The 22,030-nt window shown below is 54.1% G+C and overlaps 2 protein-coding genes and 1 long non-coding RNA gene across 29 annotated transcripts in view; 1 reads left to right on the top strand and 2 right to left on the bottom strand.

The window, feature by feature from the left end:
• Window positions 1-1,172, bottom strand: part of RANBP3 (RAN binding protein 3) — a 52,579-nt gene extending 51,407 nt beyond the window's left edge. For 5 of the 19 annotated variants that reach the window (XM_054505007.2, XM_064572518.1, XM_054505003.2 and 2 more), the window contains exons 1-2: window positions 1,035-1,163; window positions 276-419 (exon numbers count right to left, since the gene is read on the bottom strand). In XM_054505007.2, coding sequence (XP_054360982.1) covers window positions 276-419; window positions 1,035-1,056 — 166 coding nt within the window. In that variant the 5' untranslated portion in view covers window positions 1,057-1,163. Of the gene's footprint in view, window positions 1-275; window positions 420-1,034 lie in introns of all 19 variants that reach the window. The other 14 variants (XM_054505001.2, XM_064572545.1, XM_064572557.1 and 11 more) reach the window with 9 other exon arrangements.
• A 141-nt stretch (window positions 1,173-1,313) lies between these two features.
• On the top strand, window positions 1,314-13,711 carry LOC135361777 (uncharacterized). The gene is made up of 3 exons (XR_010405731.1): window positions 1,314-1,489; window positions 12,727-12,851; window positions 13,574-13,711. It is a non-coding gene; the product is annotated as an uncharacterized LOC135361777 (long non-coding RNA).
• The window catches only part of RFX2 (regulatory factor X2), an 89,388-nt gene continuing 80,917 nt past the window's right edge, over window positions 13,560-22,030 (bottom strand). For 7 of the 9 annotated variants that reach the window (XM_064572489.1, XM_054504998.2, XM_064572485.1 and 4 more), the window contains 7 exons: window positions 21,830-21,984; window positions 20,493-20,590; window positions 19,191-19,340; window positions 18,348-18,556; window positions 16,372-16,525; window positions 15,303-15,345; window positions 13,560-14,747 (listed from right to left, as the gene is read on the bottom strand). In XM_064572489.1, the coding sequence (XP_064428559.1) occupies window positions 14,635-14,747; window positions 15,303-15,345; window positions 16,372-16,525; window positions 18,348-18,556; window positions 19,191-19,340; window positions 20,493-20,590; window positions 21,830-21,984 (922 nt within the window). In that variant the 3' untranslated portion in view covers window positions 13,560-14,634. Of the gene's footprint in view, window positions 15,346-16,371; window positions 16,526-18,347; window positions 18,557-19,190; window positions 19,341-20,492; window positions 20,591-21,829; window positions 21,985-22,030 lie in introns of all 9 variants that reach the window. The other 2 variants (XM_064572503.1, XM_064572502.1) reach the window with 2 other exon arrangements.

Raw genomic sequence — 22,030 nt, 5'->3', positions numbered from 1 at the left:
CTCGGCCGGGGTGGGGGCGGTTGTTATTTCATTCACGCATTCTTACAGTTCGGCATGGAAACCTCAGGACACCCTCTGGTAGCAGGGAGCATGGTATGGGGGAAGAGGACCAGGCAGGTAGCCAGCTTGCCAGAACTACAGTTGTGCACCTAGAAACGGAGGGAGCTAAAAATAGGCCTCGGAAGTCCTGAGGCTACCGCGATACCAACACCACTATTGATTTAAACAGACATCAGCTTACGGAGTGCTTTCTCAAGAGGATTTAGAACCCTAACCTTGTCGAAAACGCTCGGGTGGGATGTCAGCGCTCCGGGGAGGAGGGGATTCGCACAGCCTGTCTGTCTCCCTCTCTGGAAGTGCAGCGAAAAAGGGCCAAAAAGCAGCCGGGGCTTTCAGCAGTCCACATCCTGCGGCCAGGCCTAAATGCAGGGAGACGAGGCGCGACTCTCAGGTCGCCACTAAGGATCCGGGGCAACTGGCGGGAACTGGGGGCCGAGTGCGGGGGGGTGGAGAACAGACCAGGTGTCCTCCATACTCGGCATGGAGCGGGCCCGCGTAGGATGAGAACCCCACAGGATTCGGGGGCGGGCTTCCTCGGCGCCAGGACGAGGAAAGGGACAAGCCCGGTCCCCGGGAACGAGGGGGCGCAGGAGGGAGCGTGGCGCGCTGGGCGACGACCAGGCCCGGAGGTCTATTTACATCTGAGGCCAAAGCGCTGAGGCCTCGCCTCCCGCCCCCTTCGGGCCCCGACCTGGCCCGGGGAGCAGAAGGGCCTCAGAGCCATGGCTCCAGCGGCCTCCCGGGCCCTCTGGCCGGACCGTGGCAGGGCCGAGGCTGCCGGGAGTGATGGGCCGGGCCGGTGAGTCCGGCCTGAGGGGACGCAATGGGGGGCGGCTGTGGGGCCCGTTGGGCCGCCGTCCCGGAACACACGGTCCCCCGCACTCCGGGGTGCTCACCCCTCAGGCTTGTGGCCCCTCGGCCTCCCGCCGCCCGTTCCCTGGCCGCCAGCTAGCCCCCGACGGCGCCTCCCCTACCTTCGTTCGCCAGGTCCGCCATTTTACTTCCTTAAGCCCTCCCACAAGGCCCCGCGCCGGCCCGGGCTCGCCTGCTTTCTGCCAGAAACTCCCGCGCGTGCGCACTTCGCGAGCTGACTCCGAGCGAGGCCGACAGCTCGCGCCTGCGCGCTGAGACCGGCGCGGAGTCGCGCTCCGGCCGGCCGTCCCGGCCCAGCCAAGCTCCGAGCACGCGCCTGCGCACTAACTGCACCCTCCCCCGCCTCCTTTTCCCGCCGACCAAGGGGGCGTGGGCAGCGCAGGGCGCATGCGTAATGAGCCTGGCGCGCGTCAGCGGCGACGCGGGAACGAACGTTCGGTGAGACGGCGCGGAGGGGGCTGGGTTTCGACGCCCTGGATTTCTGCTCGTTTTCCAGGAGTTCCTTGAGGTGGGAGCGCGAGCCGCCGAGGGAGCCGCGACTGAAGCCTTCCCCGAGGTGAATCTCTGGATCTGTGGGGGGCGGGGGGGCCGTCCACATGCGCAGGCCTGACCAGAGGCCTTCGGGGCGCCCCGTCACCTGCGGCCTCAGTTTCCCCTTCCGAGGGCCCAGTTATTCAGGCCTGCGTTTTCCTCAGGCCACGTGGGGCGGGGGGGAAGTTGGGGAGGGGTCAGAGGTCGAAGGGCGCCGGCCGGAGGAGGGATCAGTCCGGGAGGGGCCCCTGTGGGCTGGGGGGCCACGGGGGTGGGAGCCCCGGGACGGCGCCTGGCGCGGAGCGGGGCCTCGAGCGTCTGGGTGTGAGAGCCGGGCTGGACCGGCCCGGGGGCTGAGGGAAGGTGTCCCGCCCGCCCGCGCCGCCTCGCCGCCTCTGCTCACCTGCCCCGAGTCGGTCTGAACGCATTCCTGGCTCTGCTTTGTTGCCAGGACACAGGCCACGCGAGGCCAGCCTCGCCTCCCCTGGGGAGACCGCGCCGCCTCCTGGGGGGCTCTGCGCTCCGGTCGCGCACAGCGCCAGGCAGAGGAGTCTTTAACCAAATTAAACTAGATCAAGGGCCCATCTTTCCTCCGCGCGTCCAGAGAGCTTTCTCCTGAATTTGGGAGTAAATTCTAAATCTCTCGTTAAGGCTCACGAAGCTCCCTACGCTGTGCTCTCATGCTCCCCTCTTGCTCAGTGCGGCTTAGCCACATGGGTCTTTCCGGCCTGAAGCAGGCCGAACTCCTTCCAGCCTCCGGGTCTTTGCACCTGCTGAGCCCTCTGCCGGGGCTTTGTGTCCCGGGTCCAGTCCCTTGTGAGTCCCAGCTCCACTCCTCTTCCATTGTGATCTAGACAGAGAGGTCCCACAGCCTGTTGGCTGCATCTGGCCTGTGAGCTAAGAATGGTTTTACACTTTGAATTGTTGGAAAAAATCGAAAGAAGAATATCTCACGACATGTGAAAATTGGATGAAATTTAAATTTCAGTGTTCACAAATAAAATTTTATTTGAAAATAGTCACACTACGTATTGTTTGTGGCTGCATGACTCCTTTTTAACGGAGACTGGCCAACAAAACTTAAAATATCTGCCATTTGGAGGGCCCTGGGTGGCTCAGTAGATCAAGCATCTGCCTTGGGCTCAGTCATGATCCCAGGATCCTGGGGTTGAGTCCGCTTGGGGCCCCCTGCCGGGGAGGGAGTCTGCTTCTCCCTCTGCCTCTCCCCTCACTCTTGTCCCCCCCACCCCCGACTAACTAAATAAATCTTTAAAAAAATATTAGCCACTTGGGTCTTTACAGAAAAAGTGTGCCAACCCCTAATCTACGTGGTTGCCCTGTATGCATCTCTACGAGAACTGAAAAACGGGGCTTGACGAATGTTTAACAGCTGCTTCTCTGGGGGAGATTGTGTGTGTCAGTATGTGTATGTATATGTATTTATATGTGTGCTTGTGGGGTAGTCTATTGTAAATTTTATTTATATTTTCTTATCACTTAAGGCTAGAACATAATTAATAAAACAATGAAACGAACCCTGGTTTGTAGTGCTGATTTTCTTGGTGTAAATTCTTCAACCATGGCTAATTTCAGTCTACTAATGTGAACTTCACTAACTGCAGAGCTAGGAAGAGATGCTCAGAACACACTATATATGTTCCGAGATTTTTTTTTTTTAAAGATTTTATTTATTTATTTGACAGAGAGATAGCGAGAGCAGAAACACAAGCAGGGGGAGTGGGAGAGGGAGAAGCAGGCCTCCCGCCGAGCAGGGAGCCCGATGTGGGACTCGATCTCAGGACCCTGGGATCATGACCTGAGCCGAAGGCACACGCTTAATGACTGAGCCACGCAGGCGCCCTAGAGCTTTCTTTTTTTCTGTGTGGTTCCCAAATCAACAGCATCACCAGGAAGGTTCTTAGAAATACAGAATCCCAGGTCCTAAACCAGACCTTAATCAGAATCCACATTTTAACAAGATACCCTGGGGCTTCCTATGCATGTCAGACCTTGAGAAGCACTGTTCAGAAACTTTCATTTATTTGGGGGGGAGGGGTGAGAAATGGTTAATACTATTAAAAATTACACTTTTTTTTTTTAAAGATTTTTATTTATTTATTGAGAGAGAGAGCATGAGAGGGGGGAGGGTCAGAGGGAGAAGGAGACTCCCCGCTGAGCAGGGAGCCCGATGCGGGACTCAATCCTGGGACTCCAGGATCATGACCTGAGCCGAAGGCAGTCGCTTAACCAACTGAGCCACCCAGGCGCCCCAAGAATTACACTAACTTTATTTAATAGATGCCTTGATTCTCCTGCCCTAGATTTTGCCATCAAAATATAAACACAGGCCACAGACCTTGAATTAGAAATTCTCTAGGAATAGCTAGAATATCAATGCTGCAAAGGATGGTGGTGGTCATTGAGTCCATCTGGTTCACCAGCAGTGTGTAGGCTTAGGTTTTCTCATTTCTAGTTTGTTGGTTTCATTATATTCATTATATTTCATTTTATACATACTTTCTCTTGGGTAGGTCTTCTTGGCTTTTGCCATGTGCCTAAACTCTATGACCCTTAATGAACTTAATACTTTTTTTTTTACAGGCCTTTTTATTGGTTTACATTTACATTAAATAGAGTATATCACTATCCAAATACCACTAACCCATGAGTAGGAGAAAATTGTAAAAATAAACATGAAAACAAAACAAGGTTTTTTAAATTCTGGGTTGATATTGTCTGCCAAGGTGCTAAGCCCAAGCCTGCTTTTTCTTTGATGTAAAGAGAGATTTGCACAGTATTAGAGGGTCAGTAGAGGCATATGATCACTCAGTGGAAACTCGACAGTATGAGAAGTACCAAAAGAGAACTGAAAACGGGATAGCTGTAAATCATGTGATTCGGTGTCATCTGATGCTATGTCTGCCATGTCTCCTAAAGTCATTTCATAGACCACATTCATCCCACACTTGGGGCAACTCCCAGCAACACGTCATCACTTGCTAAATATAATCCAGTTGTGGTTTTTCAAGGGACATAGAGAGATGCTAAACCTGTCAGTCTGATGAGCCAACCAAATTTCCACTGGTTTCACAGTTGTTTCCAAAGTGCCAATGGCTGCCAACAATTGCCCCTTAGGCCAGTTTTTGCTTTATCTGGTCTCCTCTAACGAGGTAACTTAGTCAATATTTATTTATTTATTAAATCAATATTTGTTTATCACTTTTTGGTGGTAGTTGGAAATAAGGTCCCAAATTCTTTGACCCTCTTTCCATCAAAAAAGATGAGGTCCCTGTTCCTTTCCCTTGCGTGGAGGTGGACTCGTTAGTGGTGGATGAATAGAGCACAGTGAAAATGACACTGTAACCTATGAGGCTAGGTCAGAACAGAGAGGATGCAACTTTCATCTGCTTTGCTGGAACAGCAAACCTGAAAATCTTCAGTCTTCATGTAAATAGTCCCATCTGCCCTGAGGCCTCCATGCTGTGAGAAAGCCAAAGATACACAAAACCCTGAGAGAACTGCCCAGCTAGCCCTTCCTGTTCTTCACACACAGAAACCATGAGAGATAAATTAAATGATGGTTGTTATTACAAGCCCTTAAGTCTAGGAGACAGGTGTTACACAGAAATATATATCCATGGCACTACTGTGCATTAGGCACTGTTCTGCATGTTGGGGCCCAGGCTGAAAAAGACCCTGGCTTCATGGACCTTTGACTCTGCCTTCATGGAGTTTTGCATTCTTTTGTAAGGAGATTACAATAGACAGGCAAGGTAATAAGAGATAGTGACTAGCTAGTGCTACAAAGAAAATAAAACAGCATATTGTGACAGTGATAGAAAAAGGGGATATTGGGGTGCCTGGGTGGCTCAGTTAAGCGTCCTGCCCTTGATCTCAGCTCAGGTTTTGGTCTCAGGATCGTGAGTTCAAACCCCACGTTGTGCTGGGTGAGGAGCCTACTTAGGGAAAAAGAAAGGGAGGAAAGAAAGAAAAAGGGAATACTTCAGATTGGCTGGTCAGGGAAGTCCTCTCTGAGGAGGTGACACTTAGTAGAAGATCTGCGAGTACAAAGGTCCTGAGGCAGGAACCAGCTTGGTGAGCTGGAGGAGCCATGAGGAGTTTGGTGTGGCTAGGGCAGAGTGAGGAAATGAGGTCAGGGAGGGGGCATGTAGGACCTTGTAAGCCACAGCAATGAGTTTGGAGTTTTTCCTAATATAAAGGTTGGGAGTGGGAAATGGAAGGATCCAAATGATTTACCCTAAACTGCTGATCGACTGGCTTCTCAGCTGCCTGCTTCCTCCTTGGCTCACCAAGAGACAAGTTCGAGGACTGCCTGAGCCCTGGCTGTGCTCTGAGAACTGTGAACTTCCCTTCACAGCCATGTTCTTAATGGCTTCTGTAGTTGGTCTCCAGTAAAAAGGGCCTTCACAGCTGCAATTAGGTTCTCATCTTCCCATCATGGGCAGGTATTTGCTCTGTGCCCAGCCCCATGCTGAGATTGAGGCCCCAGAGATTAATCAGCTACACAGTTCCCCACCCTCAGGGAGCTCAGAGTCAAGTGAGGGCAGGGGGAGTCATCCTGGGTTGCCTCCTCCACTCAGCACCCTTCCCTGTCCTCCCCCAGTCCACAGGTGGAGTTCATGACAGGAGGATGTCCGATGTGGCCGATGCTAATGCTGATGGGGGGGGCCTCTGACCCAAGCTGGGTGCATCAGCTTCCCTCACTCCCATATTCTGCAGCAGTTAAATATAGTATGGAATTGGGAGGAAATACTTATTCTATGTTACTTATAATTTTTACAAATTTAACTTTTCAATTTAAAATATAGATTTAAATGAAAAAGTTGCAAAAATAGCACAAAGAATTCCATATAGTCTTTGATGTGGTAAACAAAGGCAAAAGAAAATTACTAAATTTCCTTACTACTTACAGCCTATTGACAAGTCCTTGAAACAGGCAGGGTGACATTCCTCTAGGGATGCAACTGCCTCAATGTTAATACTTTGCTAAGGGCAAAAGGCAATCTTAGCCCGACCCCAGGATCTTGTATGTCTACTTTAACATATAAAAATTCCTTTCGGGACTCCTGGGGGGCTCAGTCATTAAGCGTCTGCCTTCTGCTCAGGTCATGATCCCAGGGTCCTGGTATCAAGCCCTGTGTTGGGCTCCCTGCTCAGTGAGGAGCCTGCTTCTCCCTCTCCCACCCCCCCTGCTTGTGTTCCCTCTCTTGCTGTCTCTCTCTCTGTTAAAGAAATAAATAAAATTTAAAAAAAATTCCTTTCAAAACTTCCTTTATCTCTACCCCACCCCAAGATACATGTTGGCAGTCACTCCCCAAGCATATGACCCATCAATATACATCTGAAGGGTCTCATGACTAAGGTTTTATTAGACAGTAATAAATGACCTTTTCCTAACAATAGCTACCCCCCCAAGGTCCTGAAAACCTTGCTTCCAGAATTCCTTAGAGACTTGACGCTATCCCTAACCCCCTCCCAACTTGAAAGTATATAATGCGCCACTCCTCATGACCCCTGTGCAGCTCTTTCTGCCCATGGGTCCTGTCCTTGTGTGCTTTAATAAAACCACCTTTTTGCACCAAAGACATCTCAAGAATTCTTTCTTGGCTGTCAGCTTTGAACCCTAACGTCTTTCCTACTTGAGTCTTCATCAAGCTTCCCCAAATATTAACATCTTACATAACCACAGTGCAGTGACTGACCAAAACTAAGAAATTCACATTGATGCAATTCCATTCATTAATATACAAATCTTATCTAAATTTCAACCATTCATCACTAATGATTTCTTTTCCTGTCCCAGGATCCAGTCCAGGATCCCACGTTGCATTGAGATATCATTTCTCAGTCTCCTTCAGTCTGGATCAGTTCTTCAGTCTTTTTTCTTGACCGTGACACTGGTAGTGAGTACTCCCAGTTATTTGGTAGAATGCCCCTTAATTTTGGGTTTGATTCACGTTTCCTCATGATTAAACTCAGATTACCAATTTTTTGGCAGGAATAGCACAGGCGTGATGTGTCTGTCAGTGTGTTTGTACCATTCGTGATGATAATTCAGATCACTTGGTTTAGATAGCCTCTGCCAAGTTACTACTTTTCCCATTGTAATTACTGAGTATCTCTTGGGGAGATACTCTGAATCTATGTAAATAAATAGGGAATATTTGAGGAAGAGAAGGGGAGGCAGAAGAGGGAAAGAAGGAAGCTAGCTCATTCAATCTGTTGCTTGTGGTCTTTCCTATCTTGCATTGTTGCAATTTAGTAAACAAAACTGCCTCCAGTTTAGGCAAAAATGCCAGCTCTGTGTCCCCCCAGGGGAAAAGGAAGAGGCCATGTCACACAGTGACCACTGGGGGGCGGCAGAGGATTGGGAAGCTGTTCAGTTCCTTTTAAGTAACTGAACTTGTTGGGGACTCAGGCTCTGTGTCAGTTGGGGGGGGGGTCTCAGTTGGGGGTCTGGCATCTTCCATGAACCAGGTCTGGTAGGTGCTGGCTGCACCAGCGGAGACGGAGCCTGTCTTGGTTGCACTGCACCTATACTTCCAGTCGGCCTCTGAAACAGTGCCTCTCCATCCTGGGAGGACTTCGGGGAGGTCAGAGAATCCCTTCTGAATCTGACTGCAAAATTCATGGGTACTGAGGGTGTGTCGATCTGGTTGCAAACCCAAAAACACTTCTGGCAAATTTAAGCAAAGGGAGAATTTGTTGGAAAGTTATGAAGATGCTCCTAAGATGAAGGGGAAAAGAAGAAACTGGGCAGGCTCCAGTGGGTCTTGACAGCCAGTTTAGCAGGGTGGGTGGGGCACCTCTCGGAGAACCCCCACACTTCTGTTGCTTTCAGTCTTACATGCAGCTCATAATTCAGACTAATAGGAGAAAGTGTTGGATGGGTCCAGCATGGTGGGGCACTTATTACCTTGTGCCCCCCACCCTGCTTTCCCCATCTATCCAATTTATGACTATCCAGTTTATGCCTCCAACTATTTATTATCGACTCTTCTAGGTGCCCAGCTGCTGGTCTGAGATGCCATTTGCCATTCGAGATATCCAAGTGGAGGTGTTGGGTGGGCAGTCATACATCTGAGAGCTGATGGAGAGGAGCTCTCAATCTATTTTGAGGTCATGGGCCTCTCACTCCTGGAATGAAACCCTAAGTCCTGGCTAGCATCTAGGAAGCCCTCCATGTCTCCCTCCTGCCCTGCTCACTCACCTTATAGCCAGCCATACTGGTCTCACTGCTCCCCACATATGCTAAGCCCATTCCCTCCAGTGCCCACGTAGAGGTAGTATTTAAATTCATGGGAGAAAGGTCATTCCTCAAAAGGAAATCAGGGTGTTATTCCAAAAGAAGGTGGAATGGATGCTGGATGGCAAAACCCCACAAACATCTATCACAGAGGATTCTAGAAGAGACCCATGACCGCAAAATAGGTTGAGAATTACTGGTTAGTACTTGTGGCTTTTGACACATATACGTATCCGGTATATTTCATGAATCCAGTACATTGTACATGAGGCTTATGTGGCGGCCTAATGCCATCTGTGTATGTATACGCACGTAATACATAATACTAAAACAAAAACTTTACAAAGTTAGGTTTGTCTTTATCCCATCAATACTTCTCATGTTTTCTACTAATATCCTGGTCCATTAAAAAAAAAAAAAGACTAAACTGGTCATAACCCATCAACTTGATTTCATAACCCACTCGATCTGCTGTTAGGCACGGCGGGGGGCGGGGGGGGGCTCTAGTGGACCTCTTGCTTCTGCCCGCTCCCCTCCCCTGCTGTCTCCACCACCCTGTCTCCACTACCCCCACTCCCTACCCCTCACTTGTGCCATCTTATCAAGTACCTAACTGGCCTCCTTGCTTCCCGCTTATGTATAATCCACTGTACCAGAATAAATTTTTCTAAAGCCCAGTTCCGATAAGGAAAAAAAATTCTGGTGGTGGCCTCTTCTGAATGGATTTTTCTTTCGTTTGGCCATTCCTTAGTGTTCTTCCATGTGTTTTCTCTCCTCCTTTCCCCTACCTTCCCATGATTACCATGAATAGCACCTTCTCCCAGAAACCTTCTTCACTCAGTCACTAAATGTTTGCTGAACCTACGTATACACTGTGTTAGATTTGGGGAGATACGGTATTGAGCAAGCAAGGCAGACGAGAGCTACTCACCCACAGTGCTTATGGGAAAGGCGGGATATAAAGGATCCTAATCTAGTGGGAGAGCTTCCAGGAAGGCTTCCTGGAGGAGGTGTCAATCAAGAGAAGCACTAAAGAGGCAGGTGTGTGCGTGAAGGCGTGGAGGTTAGGTGGGAAGTCCAGTGAAGGTGAAAGAGCCCCAGATGAGATCGTGGGCTGAGTTCCAAGAGCAAGAAATAAGAGCATTGAGTGGGTAAGGGTTTGTGTGGAAAGAGAAAGATAAGTGATAAGTGATGTGGTTGCCAAGGTACAAAAGATGCAGGGAACTGGTCATCACGATAGTGCTCTCACCCAGTGGTTCTCACCCGGGGTCCGTTCTGCCCCACTCTGGGGGCCACTGGGTGATATCTGGAGATATCTGTGATTGTCATGACTGGGGGAGGGAAGGTGCGCTTGGCAGGGGGTGGGTGAGGCCAGGGATGCTGCTCCACATCCCACAGTGCCCAGCACGCCCCACCAGCAAGAATGGTCTGGTCCCAAGCGTCCACAGTGCCGAGGCCGAGACACAGTTGTGGAATGCTTACTCCAGTACTAAGTATTAATGTATTTAAAGCTCACAAGGCTGTGAGGTAGGTATTTTTATTACCTTTTTTTGCAGATGGAGAAACTGATTTAAGTACAGCTGACCCTTGAACACCATGGGTTTGAGCTGCGTGGGTCCACTTATATGCAGACTTATATCAATAAATTCAGTACAGTGCTGTAAATGTTATTTTCTCTTCCTTATGGTTTCCTTAATAACATTTTCTTTTCTCTGGCTTGCTTTGAGAATACAGTAGATAATACATTATAACATACAAAACATGGGTTAATTGACTGTTTATTGGTAAGGCTTCCAGTCAATAGTAGGCCATTAGTTAAGTTGTTGGGGGGTCAAAAGTTATATGTGTGCACTTTCTGGCCGCAAGGAGCATTGGCGCCTTTAACCCCCATGTTGTTGAAGGGTCATTTGTAATATACCTGAGGACACAGCCCATGACCGTGGAGTTGGCACTCAAACCTGCATAGCCTAGCCCTATTTCCCCTACCATGCTTCCTTTCCCGGCCAGGAGGAGTTGGGGAGTGGCAAGGAGGAAGGAGAGAGTGACCGTGTTATGGGCGTTTTGGGGAAGTAGGAGGGGTGTGGGCAATGAAGGTGGCCCTGGGTTTCTGGTCTGGGTGGTTGGATGGATGGTGGGCAGCGCTGTGATGGAGGCACGAGGAAGAGGCCTGAACGGTCAGATGCTGAGCTCCTATTTTGCTGTGTGGAGGGCGAGGCACCCACACACCTCTGAGCAGTTGTGGGCTGGGCCACTGTGGGGCAAGTCAGCAGCACGTGGAGGGGCATTTCCATTTGGGTATGGACCAGGTCACAGAAGGTGTGGAAGGATGAAGCTCTGGAGTGGGAGCTGGGAGCAGATGGGCAACAGCCTGAGCTGTGGGAGGAAAAGTGGTGGAGGGGTGACACCCTCAGCTAGGGAGTCTCTCCCTTCTTAGCACACCCACAGCTGGAGTGTGTGTGTGTGTGGGGGGGGGTGTACCTCACAGCTTGCTTCAGAGTTCTTGCTACCAGAGAGTTCCCAGAGGCAGAATATCTGTGGGTTCCCCTGCCCCGGCCCCCCCCCCACCCCCCCCCCGCAGCTTACTGAACTCTGCGGGTCATCAGGATTGTAATGCAGCTCCATGATCACCAGGGATCCAGGCTCCTTCTGTCTCATTGCTTTGCCATCCTTATTATAGGAGTCCACCTCAAGGTCTAAAATGGCTGTTGATGCTCCAGCGATCATATCTGCATTCCAGCAGGTAGCTTCAGTTTTCCCATGTGTACAGTGTGGGTAACACCTACTATCAAAAAGAGGAGATTGGACAGAAGCATCTAGTGTGGAGCCATTGTGATTAGAACCTCCCAGAGGCTCTTGGTGGGACTAGGTTCCCTTTGTTGTTTGGCCCTCTACCCTGAGGGACTTGATAGCCTGTGGGCCTTCAGCAGTCTGTCCTGTTCATCTCCTCTCTGGCTCCTGGGACGGTGGTCATGGAGGCATCACCTGTGCTCACTCCGTCACCAGCCACTCTGGCCCATGAGCAGGGCCTGGCTCTCCTTCTCCGGGGACCCTGCCACCCCAGCACCGGGCCTGGCTCTCAGACAGGGCGGGCTGGGGGTGGCTGCTGCTTGGTGCAAGGGCTGGCACTGCTCAGGGGTCTCAGGCTGGAGAGGGCCTGCAGTCGTGAACCACGAGCGGATGGGGCGAGTCAGGGTTCCGCTGGGTTCTCAGAGCCTGGCAGGGACTCGCCACAGAGACAGGGCCTGGCCGCCCAGCTGAAGGGGAGTCTGCATGGTTGTATCCTGGGAGTTTCCCAAGACTGGCCACAAAATTTGCACTGGGGCCCAGCGCAAAATGAAAGCGTGGGCCCTTTGTTCAAAAACTAGTAAGAATTTCAAGACTGTGATGGCAGAGCATTAAGCCACGTGCAGGCCCTTGGAGGTCCCAGCCCAGGAAAGTAGTAGACGATTTTAGTGTCACCTGGGGGCCTCAGGGCCTCTACTGGGGACAGATGGGCCTGGGCTGGGGCCAGGGCTGAGCATCCCTGGGGCACGTGGGGCACTGGCCTGGCACGGAGGAGCAACTTTTTAGGGGTGGCTGACCAGGAATTGTGTCCCACATTTCTGGAACATCTTCCCATCCGTGGCCCGTTCCTGGTTCCTGAGCCTGTTGGTCTCCTCTGCAGGGTTTCTTCAAAGTCCTGTAATCCCCTGTGTCAGAGCCCCTCCAACCCCCCCAGAGGGGAAGTCCAAACAACTCGGATTCCCCATGGTAATCCCACCAGGCAGCCTCTCTGTGGATGGGGCCCAGGACTTGGCCATTTTAGAACAAGCTCGTGCAGTGATTCGTCCCAAGTTTGGCCCCCCACCCATCTACCGAATAAGCCCTGGGAACAACCGGTGGGTTTCATCAGTGCCTGGAGCCGGGGCTTATTCTGCCATATCTGAGTAAGTCTAGTCTGCTTACAAATAGTCTTGACCATCCTGGGCTGAGAATTGTTTTCTTGTCATCTCTAGCCCAGAGCTGGCCTTGCCAAATGAAGCTCAGGGAATCTGCTTCTGGAACACTCCCCAGAGTCAAGAACAAAGTGCTGGAGGCCACTGCTTCTCCTCGGAGCCTCGCAGGGCAGGAGCCCGGCCAGGTTGGCTGTCCAGGGCAGGGGACTGGCCTGAAGGGAGGCCTGTATCCTCCCAGGCCACCGTGTGTGTGTGTGTGTGTGCGCGTGTGTTTGTCGGGGAGAAGCTGGAGTGTGGATCGCGTGTGTTCAATGCCATGAAAAACAAGAACGGGCTTGGAAGGCGCGTGTCTTTACCGTCATTTGTGTTGTTCCTTGTGGAATCCTGCAAAGGCAGGAGCGTAAGGCGGAAACCCGGTTTGTACTGCTCACCCCCCGTGGAAGAAAAGGCAGGCCATTACAATCCGAGAACCGTAAGCTTAAATGTCTCCCAGGAGAGGAGATATATATATTTTAAAGACATTCTTTCCGTCTGATTTCATCTAAGTCTTGAACTGTAAAACCAGAGAAACATTGTGATTAGGATAGACTTTTGGTTTCTAAGATAAGCGCCTAGCTTTCCTGTCTTTCCCCTGCACACCTGGCGTGGGCCTAGGAGTGCTCAGCGCTCCTGCTTGTTGGGAAGTAAGGTTTTTAAAGGCCACGTGAGTTTACATTAGTACCTTCTGCGTGAATGAGAAAAAAAATATTGGGGACTGAATATACTACAATATACATGTTCATAAGAAACGTTCTAATAACAATTAGAGCACAAAACTATTGGTATAAACATATTTCCAAAAGGAGAAACTATTGCATTTCATAAGATGGTGCTTCCTAGACCAGAGGTTTGTCTTTCTTCTTTGCAGTTGGTTTGGGGGCAGGACTCTTGCATGGAGCTAACCAAGTGCAATGAGTTACAGCGGATCTGGATCCGGAGTGTTCAAAGTTCAAGGGCTGTGCAAGTCCTCAGGATTCATTTAGCCCAGAGAAGAGTGTTGACTTTGAGCAGTTCAAGATGGGACTTGCCCCAGGTCAAAGTGCTCCAGGATTGCTAATTCAAAGGCAGGCATTCCAGAAGATTCTACGCGGCAGGAGCCAGGCAGGCTTGGCCCGATGGCTGCTCTCTGAAGACACCACTGAAACACCCACCACCCAGCCTCCTTGGAACAAACTCATTCCAGACCTGGCAGTTTGGCTTGACATTGGCTGTGACCTTGGACAGAACCCAAATCCTTCCAGTTGCTGATAAAACTTCTGGTCTTGGTTCTTAAAGACACCACTATGTCTTGGCATGGGCGGCCCATTTCCGTGACTTGTTCTCTGGGCCACATGGGGCCATGGCGATAGACAGCTGCTTCTGGGGACGTTAGGTGTCTGCAGATGGGGCTCCTGTGGGCCTGTGGGCCGGCCTCCACGCCTCAGCACAGCCGGCAGGGCAGGAGGCCCTGGGCACAGCACGGAGAAGGTCCCTTCCCACCACAGGGCACCAAGGCAGGGGGCTCTGTGGACACCGGTCAGCTCGGGACTGCCCAACAGCTGCAGGACACCCCTTCCCTCCTGGGATCTGAGTTTTAAAAAATAATGGTGGAAGCTGGAAGCAGCTGATCCGAGGAGAAGCCCAATGTGGAGGTGCCCGCTCGTCCAGCGTGGCCCCTTTCAGCTCTCAGGCGGGATGGGTAGACTTGGACCAAAGTTCATGGTCCGGCAGAGGAGAGAAGAACACTCAGAAGGAAAAGATGACCCAGGAGGCACCGGGTGAGCAGCTCAGGCACTCGGGAACCCGATGTGACCTTCTGTTGTGGTTCACGAGGGTTTTTCTTCTGGAGGGCGCCCCCGTGAGTCAGAGCAAAGGTCACGTCAACTAAGAGGCACTATTACAGTAGAGCTCAAGGGGCCCGGTCTGGAGCCTGGGGAAGGCACCGCAGAGCTAGATGCCCTGCAGGGAGTGGTTCGGGTCACTGCGCTCCCGCTTCACCAGGGGCTCGCCCAGGCTGCGGGCGTCAGAGTTGGCCTCACGGCCACGATCCTCGCGGAGGTCATCTGCAGGGTTAGCGTTGCGGATGAGGAGTGTGGGCGCAGGAAGGAGAGGGAGAGAGAAGCACATTCTCAGAGAGGTGCACAGGTGTGGACACTGCCCTGCAGTGCCCAGGGAGGCCTTCTTCCTGGAGAGCTCCCTTGACCAGTGTCCATTTGCTGGGTCACATTCCTGGCAGGGTCCCCCTCAGCAGTTGGTGCCCCCTACCCCGTGGGGCAGGGAATGGGTTGGGGTAGGGGCAAGTGGATGCAGGCAGCCCGGGACTGTGGCCCTGCTCCTGGGCCTGATGTGGAGGTGCCTGGGGAGCAGGATTAGATGGCATCCCAAAGCACCCACCCAAGAAGGAGGTGCAGGGCTGCTCCTCTGAGCCCCAGCAGGGGCCAGGCCCACATAAGCATCACTGGGACACCTGCTGCTGCCCAGGCCTCACCAGCCTGTCTGGATGCCAGCTCCTGAAGGCCCTCAAACCCACCCTGGGAGCTGCCTCGATGTCTACTAGGCCCAGGGTGGGAGGAATAGCCCCTGGGAGAGCCTCACGGAAAAGCCACGGACACACCCACCTTTATCGAGCAGTGTCAGCGATAGGGAAGCGAGATCGTTGAACTGAAAGAGAGAAGCCCAGAGTCAGGGGCCTCCACAGAGGGGCCTGGTCCTGGTGAATGTCAGCACTGTCCTCTATCTGTAGTTAACACAGGCTTCGCTTGTAAAGGAGAGTGGTTCCCCCATGAGAAGTGGCGCTGATGCTGGTGTGTCCCCTCTGGCACCTTCTGGGTCTTGCCTGGGAGCTGCTGGAGGACTGAGTGGGCGCTGACTGCTCAGGCCACCGAAAGGACAGGGACTGTGGCCTTTAAAGGTGACAGGCTTATTATGTACTAAAAGCTCTTTAGGCATCACCTCATTTCTTCCTCAAAACAACCCCACATGACCCGGCAGTTCTGCTCCTAGGAATGTACCCAAACAAGAATGTGTGCCCACAGCAGCGCAAAGCTGTAAACAACCCATGTGATCATCAACATATGAACAGGTAAAGCCAAATGTGGACTGTCCGTGCAAGGAAATATTATCTGGCCACAGAAGCAGTGAGGCAATGATCCGCGCTACAGTGCAGCTGCATCTTGCAAAGATGATGAGGAGTGACAGATGCCAGACAAGAAAGGCCACACCCACGTATGATTCCACCCGGGTATGGCGCCCACAACAGGCAGATCCTGGCAGAAAGCAGGGTGGCGGGTGCCAGCGCCTGGGGAGAGGGATGGTGGTGACTGCTGATAGGGGTGGGGTTTGCCTTTGGGGTGATGGAATGTTCTGGACTTAGAAGTGGTGGCTGCACAACTCTTACTGTACTAAATGCCACTGAATCGTTCACTTTAAAATGGCCAGAATGGTACATTTTATATGTCCGTTCCAACAGGAGACCTCCCACGGGCCGGGTGTTCCAGGTCTCATTTCAGGGGCAGGAACGCTCTAGGAGGCGGAGGGGCCAGGGCTGAACCCACGCCAGTGGGCTCCAGCCTGCGAGCGCTTTCCCACCCACAGGCCTCCTGTGAGTGTTTTCTCTTTGGGCCGTCCACTGTGTCACACACACTGCCCACGGCGTGCCGGGGTCCCCAGGGCAGGAGGGGCCCTCACCTCTCCCATCACAGCAATGGGCGTCTCTCCGGTCGCCTCGGCGACACGGTGCTCCACCAGGTAGAACATGTACTCGTCATAGAGCAGGCGGATCAGGTGGAAGGAGCCAAAGCTGGCGGCGCTGCGTAGCGTGAGGTCGCGGATCACCATGGAGCTGGGGGGATGGGCAGACAGAGGCTGGGGACTTCCGGGGAGCATGGACTCGCAGGCAGGCAGTCGGGCCAGGCTTTTCGGGGGGGGGGGCCCATAGATCCCACGAGGGGCCTGCCAGCCACCCAGACCGCCCCTGTGTCCGTTGTGACAGGCGGGGGTGGAGGGGAGGCGGGTGGGGCGGTCAGCTCTAAGCAGGGGGCCGTGGAGACGGGACATTGTGTCTCTGTCTGACACAAGCCTTAGCCAATGGCCTGTGGTCAGTCGTAGTGCCCTTACGACTCGCCCACGGCGGGCAGCCTTTCCCAGCCTTCCCTCCTCCTGGGATTCCCTCCCATCCAGCCTTGGCTCCTCAGTCAGTGGTTTAGGTGCCTAAAACAAGACAGAACTTCAGGGAGCTTCCGCCTCTTTCATCTGCAGCAGGGGCTGGGGACGTATGGCCCCAAATCCAGACCAGATCCAGCCCACTGCCCACTCCTGTACCACCCGCGAACTAACAATGGGTTTTACAGGTTTAAGTGGTTGGAGACACAGTCAAAAGAAGAATTATGTTTCACGACCCGTGAAAAGTACCTGAAATTCACAGTTTGGTGTCCATAAATAAAGTTTTATTGGCACATTGGTCATGCCTGTTCATTTACATGTTGTGTGCCGATAAAAGTTTATTTCTTGGAAATACTTACTATCTGATTCTTCACAGAAAAAGCAGCCCCTGATCTAAAGGGATGAGATCACTTGGCACCCGACCCCAAACGCCCCACCTCAGAGCTTCCCCACTCATCGCTGTGGTAGCGAAAGAACCAGGAGGGGACAAGGCAGGAGGAGATGTGTGTGAGCCCCCGACAGAGTCACCAAGCAGGGGGCCCTGCACAGCAAGAGCTCTGACGCCGTGTGGCCCAAGCATCCCAGAACCAAGCTGGAGGTGACGTGTGCGATTCTGAGGGAACCCTCGAACCACCAGCCACGAAGGGCCAGGCTCCCCCCTCCACGGTGGCAGCAGCGAAGCTCAAGCTCAAGCCAGTCACCTCATTTCCTTGCTTTGCTCCCGCAAATTCTCTGTAAACACCTCTCCCCTTGCTCACTGAGCACCTGCGGGTTGGGGCTGCTCCAGTCAACTTTTGAAAATGTTAGTGTGCCCTGTTGTTTTTTTTTTAACAGGCTGCCACTCTGTGCTTGTGTGGGAACGATGGGGTGTGCAGGTGAGTCGGTAAGAGCAGCTGATGGCATTATACTTGGGGCTTCGCACGTCCTCCTGGGCGGCGCGTAGATGCACCCTTAAGGCACTTGGTTTGGCGGGGGGGGAGGTGGCTTTAGCAGGCTGTGGGTCTGAGACGGCTTAGCAAAGGCAGCCAGGGAGGGGGGCCAGGTGCTGACCACCGTGTCCAGACCAGCATGTGGAAAGCAAAGGTCGCTTGAACGTGTGTGAACCCAAAGGCCGAGTCAGTGGACAGAGTGGAACGGCTTGGGATTTGGGCTCTTTTCTCCTCAGAAGCTCCTTGGCTCTGTATGGCCAAGCCCCCTAAAGGTAAACAAGCGAACTCGGATTTTGGGTCCCCGGCGGGGGGCGGGGGGGTGGAGGGGGATGTCTCTGCGTGCTCCCTTCCCCCACCCGGGGAGCCGTGGCTTGGCCGTTAATGCTGCGCCAGCCCTTCTCCCGAATGCCTCATGTCAGCCAGAGGAGAGCACAGGTCTGGAAAGAAAAGTTGCAGGCTGTCTCCGTCAGCACACGGTGCCTGCCCCGGGAGCCTGGCGAGCGGGCCGCTGGGCCTTCGGAGCCCCCCATGCCCGCCTTCCCTGGGTGCTCTCGGAAACCAAGCCGGACTTACCTGTAAAAGGACCATTTCAGAAGGAACTGGCGGGCGGCCTTGGGGAAGCTGGGGCTGCCGGCATGTTGCTTCAGGACCTGGGTGACCACGTTGTCCAGCCAGCTGGCCCACTGGTCCAGGGAGCTCTGCTGCTGCAGGGTCAGCTTGAAGTCCTGCTCCAGCCGCTGCACCATGCTCTCCTCACACTGGCACACCCACGAGGCCTGCTCCTGCGGGGCGTGGGCGGCAGGTCAGGGTGGCCCCCCAGCCCCGGACCAGCGCCGTGTGGGGTGCGGGGGTGGCATGGGGGCCAGCACCCACTCCGGGCCTTTGCCGGCTGCCACTTGAGCCCCCGGGGTGGAGCCGGACAGACGGACAGCCAGAGAGGGAGCCTGCCCTGGTTCCAAACGCGGAAACCCATGCTTCCTGGGGCCAAAGCTCAGACCACACACCGTGTGTTTGTGGTGTTTTAAGTGCTCCTTTCTCTAAAGGTGTGTGTGTTTATTTAGCGGATGAACTCAGAGCCTGAACTCAGCGTGAGTATCACTGAGGCAGGACGCGCAGGAACACAGCCTGCACTTTTCTGAGCCCAGAGGAGAGAGCTGTGAAAATGGTAGCAGGAAGGTAGATTCTTAAGGAGGGTGACCCAAGGTGTGGGTCCCAGCACCTGGAGGCCTGGGGGGCTGCAGGGAGGGCACTTCCGCCCTGACCCTGTTCTCACGCACACTGGGTTTTGCTGCGGGTTGCATTTTGTGGTTTTGAGCCTTTTTCTCGAGGCTAGAAGGCGGGGTGGGGGTCACTGATCTGCAGCCCGGTCCCCACGCCCCATCCCAGGTCGTGGGGAATTGCATTGGAGAAAGTCACCTGCACGTTGGCGAAGTCCACGCGGTTGAGGTCACTGAGCATCTGGTTGATCTGGGAGGTGTTCTGCAGCACGGCGCGCGCCGCCTGAGCGAGGTGGTTGAGTGACGTGTATCTGCGCAGGGTCTGGGCAAAGGCGCTGACCACGCCGACCTGTGGCCGAGGGAGGTGCAGACGGTGAGGTGTGGGGGAGAGCGCGTTCTCTCCTCTCCGTGGAGGGGATCGTGGGCTCCGAGACAGTGCGGAGGGGAGGGAGGGGGGACCCACCCTTCCGACGGTCTCAAGGACCCGAAGAGTGAGAATAAGCGAAGGACACGAACCTCCCGAGGCATCTCGGCATCTAGAGCAGACGCCATAGTGTCGCTGAGTTAGCACCCAGGACAGGGTGCTGACGCCGCTGTTTCTAGAATTCCTTCGGCTCTCTGGAGCGGCCGGGGCGGGGGAATACGGATCCCTGGGTGCCACTGGATCAAGCTTGGTGGGGCCAGGGCCTGGGAATCTGCGATTTTACCCACTACTTTGGGAACTCCGATGCACCCTGAGTTTTTTTTGTCTTTTTTAAATAAGCATGGCTATGTTTCTTTTTGTTGTTGTTAAGATTTTATTTATTTATGGTTCGAGGGTTCCCTCAGAATCGCACACATCACCTCCAGCTTGGTTCTGGGATGCTTGGGCCACATGGCGTCAGAGCTCTTGCTGTGCAGGGCCCCCTGCTTGGTGACTCTGTCAGGGGCTCACACACAGGGAGCCCGACATGGGGCTCGATCCCAGGACCCTGGGATCAGGAGCTGAGCTGAAGGCAGACGCTCAGCCGACTGAGCCCCAGGCGCCCCGCACCCTGAGGTTTGAGTCACTGGTCGAACAGATTGTTCCAGACCGCGGTCAGGGCGGCCCGATGCTCGGAGCGTGGCCTCACCTGTGCGCAGGTCTCTAAGCGGCGCTTGCGAGAGCAGCCGTCATTCTCTTCTGCGCACGGAGGCCCGCTCTCCACATTTTAAATTCTGCTTTGCGGCCAAGACTATTGCAGTAAGGGTGACAGCAAGGAGATTAAACCCTCCCGCCCATGAGGTGCACAGAAACATTCTATCTGTTTTGAATCCACCCAAATGCATCACAGCAAATGACAGCTTCTGTCGTGCCCCTCCCTGTGAGTGTCCGTCCCACATCGCCAGCATCCTCGAGGCTTCCTGGGGGCGGGGACTCATGGTCCTCAGGACCCTCGGGAGCGGCCTGCTTTGCCTGGGCATGGGGCCAAGAGCCCCTCCCTGAGCCCCTCCCAGCTGCCCCCCAGAGCGGAGCGGTTACCTTGGTCTGGATGACCTGCTGTGGGAAGTCTCTCATGGCGTTCGTCAACCAGCCTTCCAAGCTCTTGGCAAAATTACGGATGGCCTGTGTCAAGGTACCTGGGGGACACAAGCCATGACACAGTGAGAAAGGCAGTCCTGATCCCCATCAGGATCAGCAGGAATGGAAGAGGCGCACATGCAATGAAGCTGTTGGAGCAAGAGAAAGAGGCGGCTGAGCACACATGGACGAGGGACCAGGGAGAACCTAGGGCATTTAGTGAGGGAGGCGCCGGGTGAGAATTGGGGCCACCCAGTGCCTTCATCTCTGTTCCTCTGCCTCCTGCCTTAGTGGTCCCCTCACCCAGCGCGACTCTGCCCCCGGGGACACTGGGGGGTGTGTACAGACATCTGTGGTCGTCCCAGTGGGGGAAGCTCCGGCATTGAGCGGGTGGGGGCTGGGTTCAACCCCCCCCCGTAGTGCCCAGGACGGCCCCCCATTACAGAGAACAGTCCACAGTGCTGAGGAGAAGCCCTGACCCACACGTATGCACGTACAGATCTTCCACCAACTTCCGAGTTTATTGTGAGGTGGCTGGCAAATAAGAAACAAATCAGACTGTTTAAAAAGAAAAAACTTCAAAAATGTAAAAGCAAATATACCCCGACCCAAACCTGAACAAGGAGACTCTAACTGCGCATTGCGGTGAAGGGCTCCGGGGCGGGCAAGCCCAAAGGAGAAGCGCAACGGTTTGGCTGTTTCCCATTTTGTGGCACAAAAGCAGCAGACCAGTTCATTAAGAAAGACCGAAGTTTCCGTCGTGCCAAAGGGCACAAAAACCGATAGGTCACCACCAGGTGTACCCAGCCCCCCCCCCCCCCCCCCCCCCGCCGTCATTCCTTAAGCGCGAGGCCTCAGGGCCCAGCATCCTCACTCCGGGGCTTCTACCCTCAGGACCCTGGGGGCTGCAAGGGAGAGCCTATAAGGGGCTGGCAGGGCATGCCCCCTGCGGGGAGGCCCTGGAGGCAGAGGGGCACAGCGGGTCGAGACCCTCCCAGGGCTTTCAGCAAACGTGCAGACAGGGAGGGGTAGGGCTATCCCGTGACCTCGGCCCCACTCTGGGGATCTCCTGGGGGGCATCCCGGGCCCCAGAGGAACTTGGAGACTGGAGTGTCACTGGGAGCCCCGCAGCACCAAGCACGCCAAAGCCCGGGCCAGTGCTGGCGGGCGGTGACCCAAGGGTGACGGGCCTCCCCAGAGCCACGAGCTGGCCCTCCGCTTGGCCTCGTTCTGGGGGCGGGGCAGGGAAAGCACAGGGGTGCCGGGGGGGGGGCACAGCAGCCCACAGAGCTGCTTACTGGGCACCGGCCGCAGCACGTCGGGGATGAGGATCTCCACCAGGGCCTGGTACAGGATGTGGTCGCAGTTCCGCATCCACTTGAGAATGGGCTCGCATTTACACAGAGACACCAGCTTGTCCTTCGGGAGGACGGCGCCTTCAGGTTCCCCGTCGCTGTGGGGGACGGGACAGCCGGGGTGAGCCGCGGCCCGCAGGGTGG

Source organism: Mirounga angustirostris, unplaced genomic scaffold, assembly GCF_029215605.1.
Source record: "Mirounga angustirostris isolate CCGP_5_RB_7025 unplaced genomic scaffold, mMirAng1.0.hap1 SCAF_1, whole genome shotgun sequence".
In the NCBI taxonomy this organism is placed as follows: domain Eukaryota; kingdom Metazoa; phylum Chordata; class Mammalia; order Carnivora; family Phocidae; genus Mirounga; species Mirounga angustirostris.
Note: the sequence above shows the minus strand (reverse complement) of the source record. Positions and strands in the feature narration are given on the sequence as shown.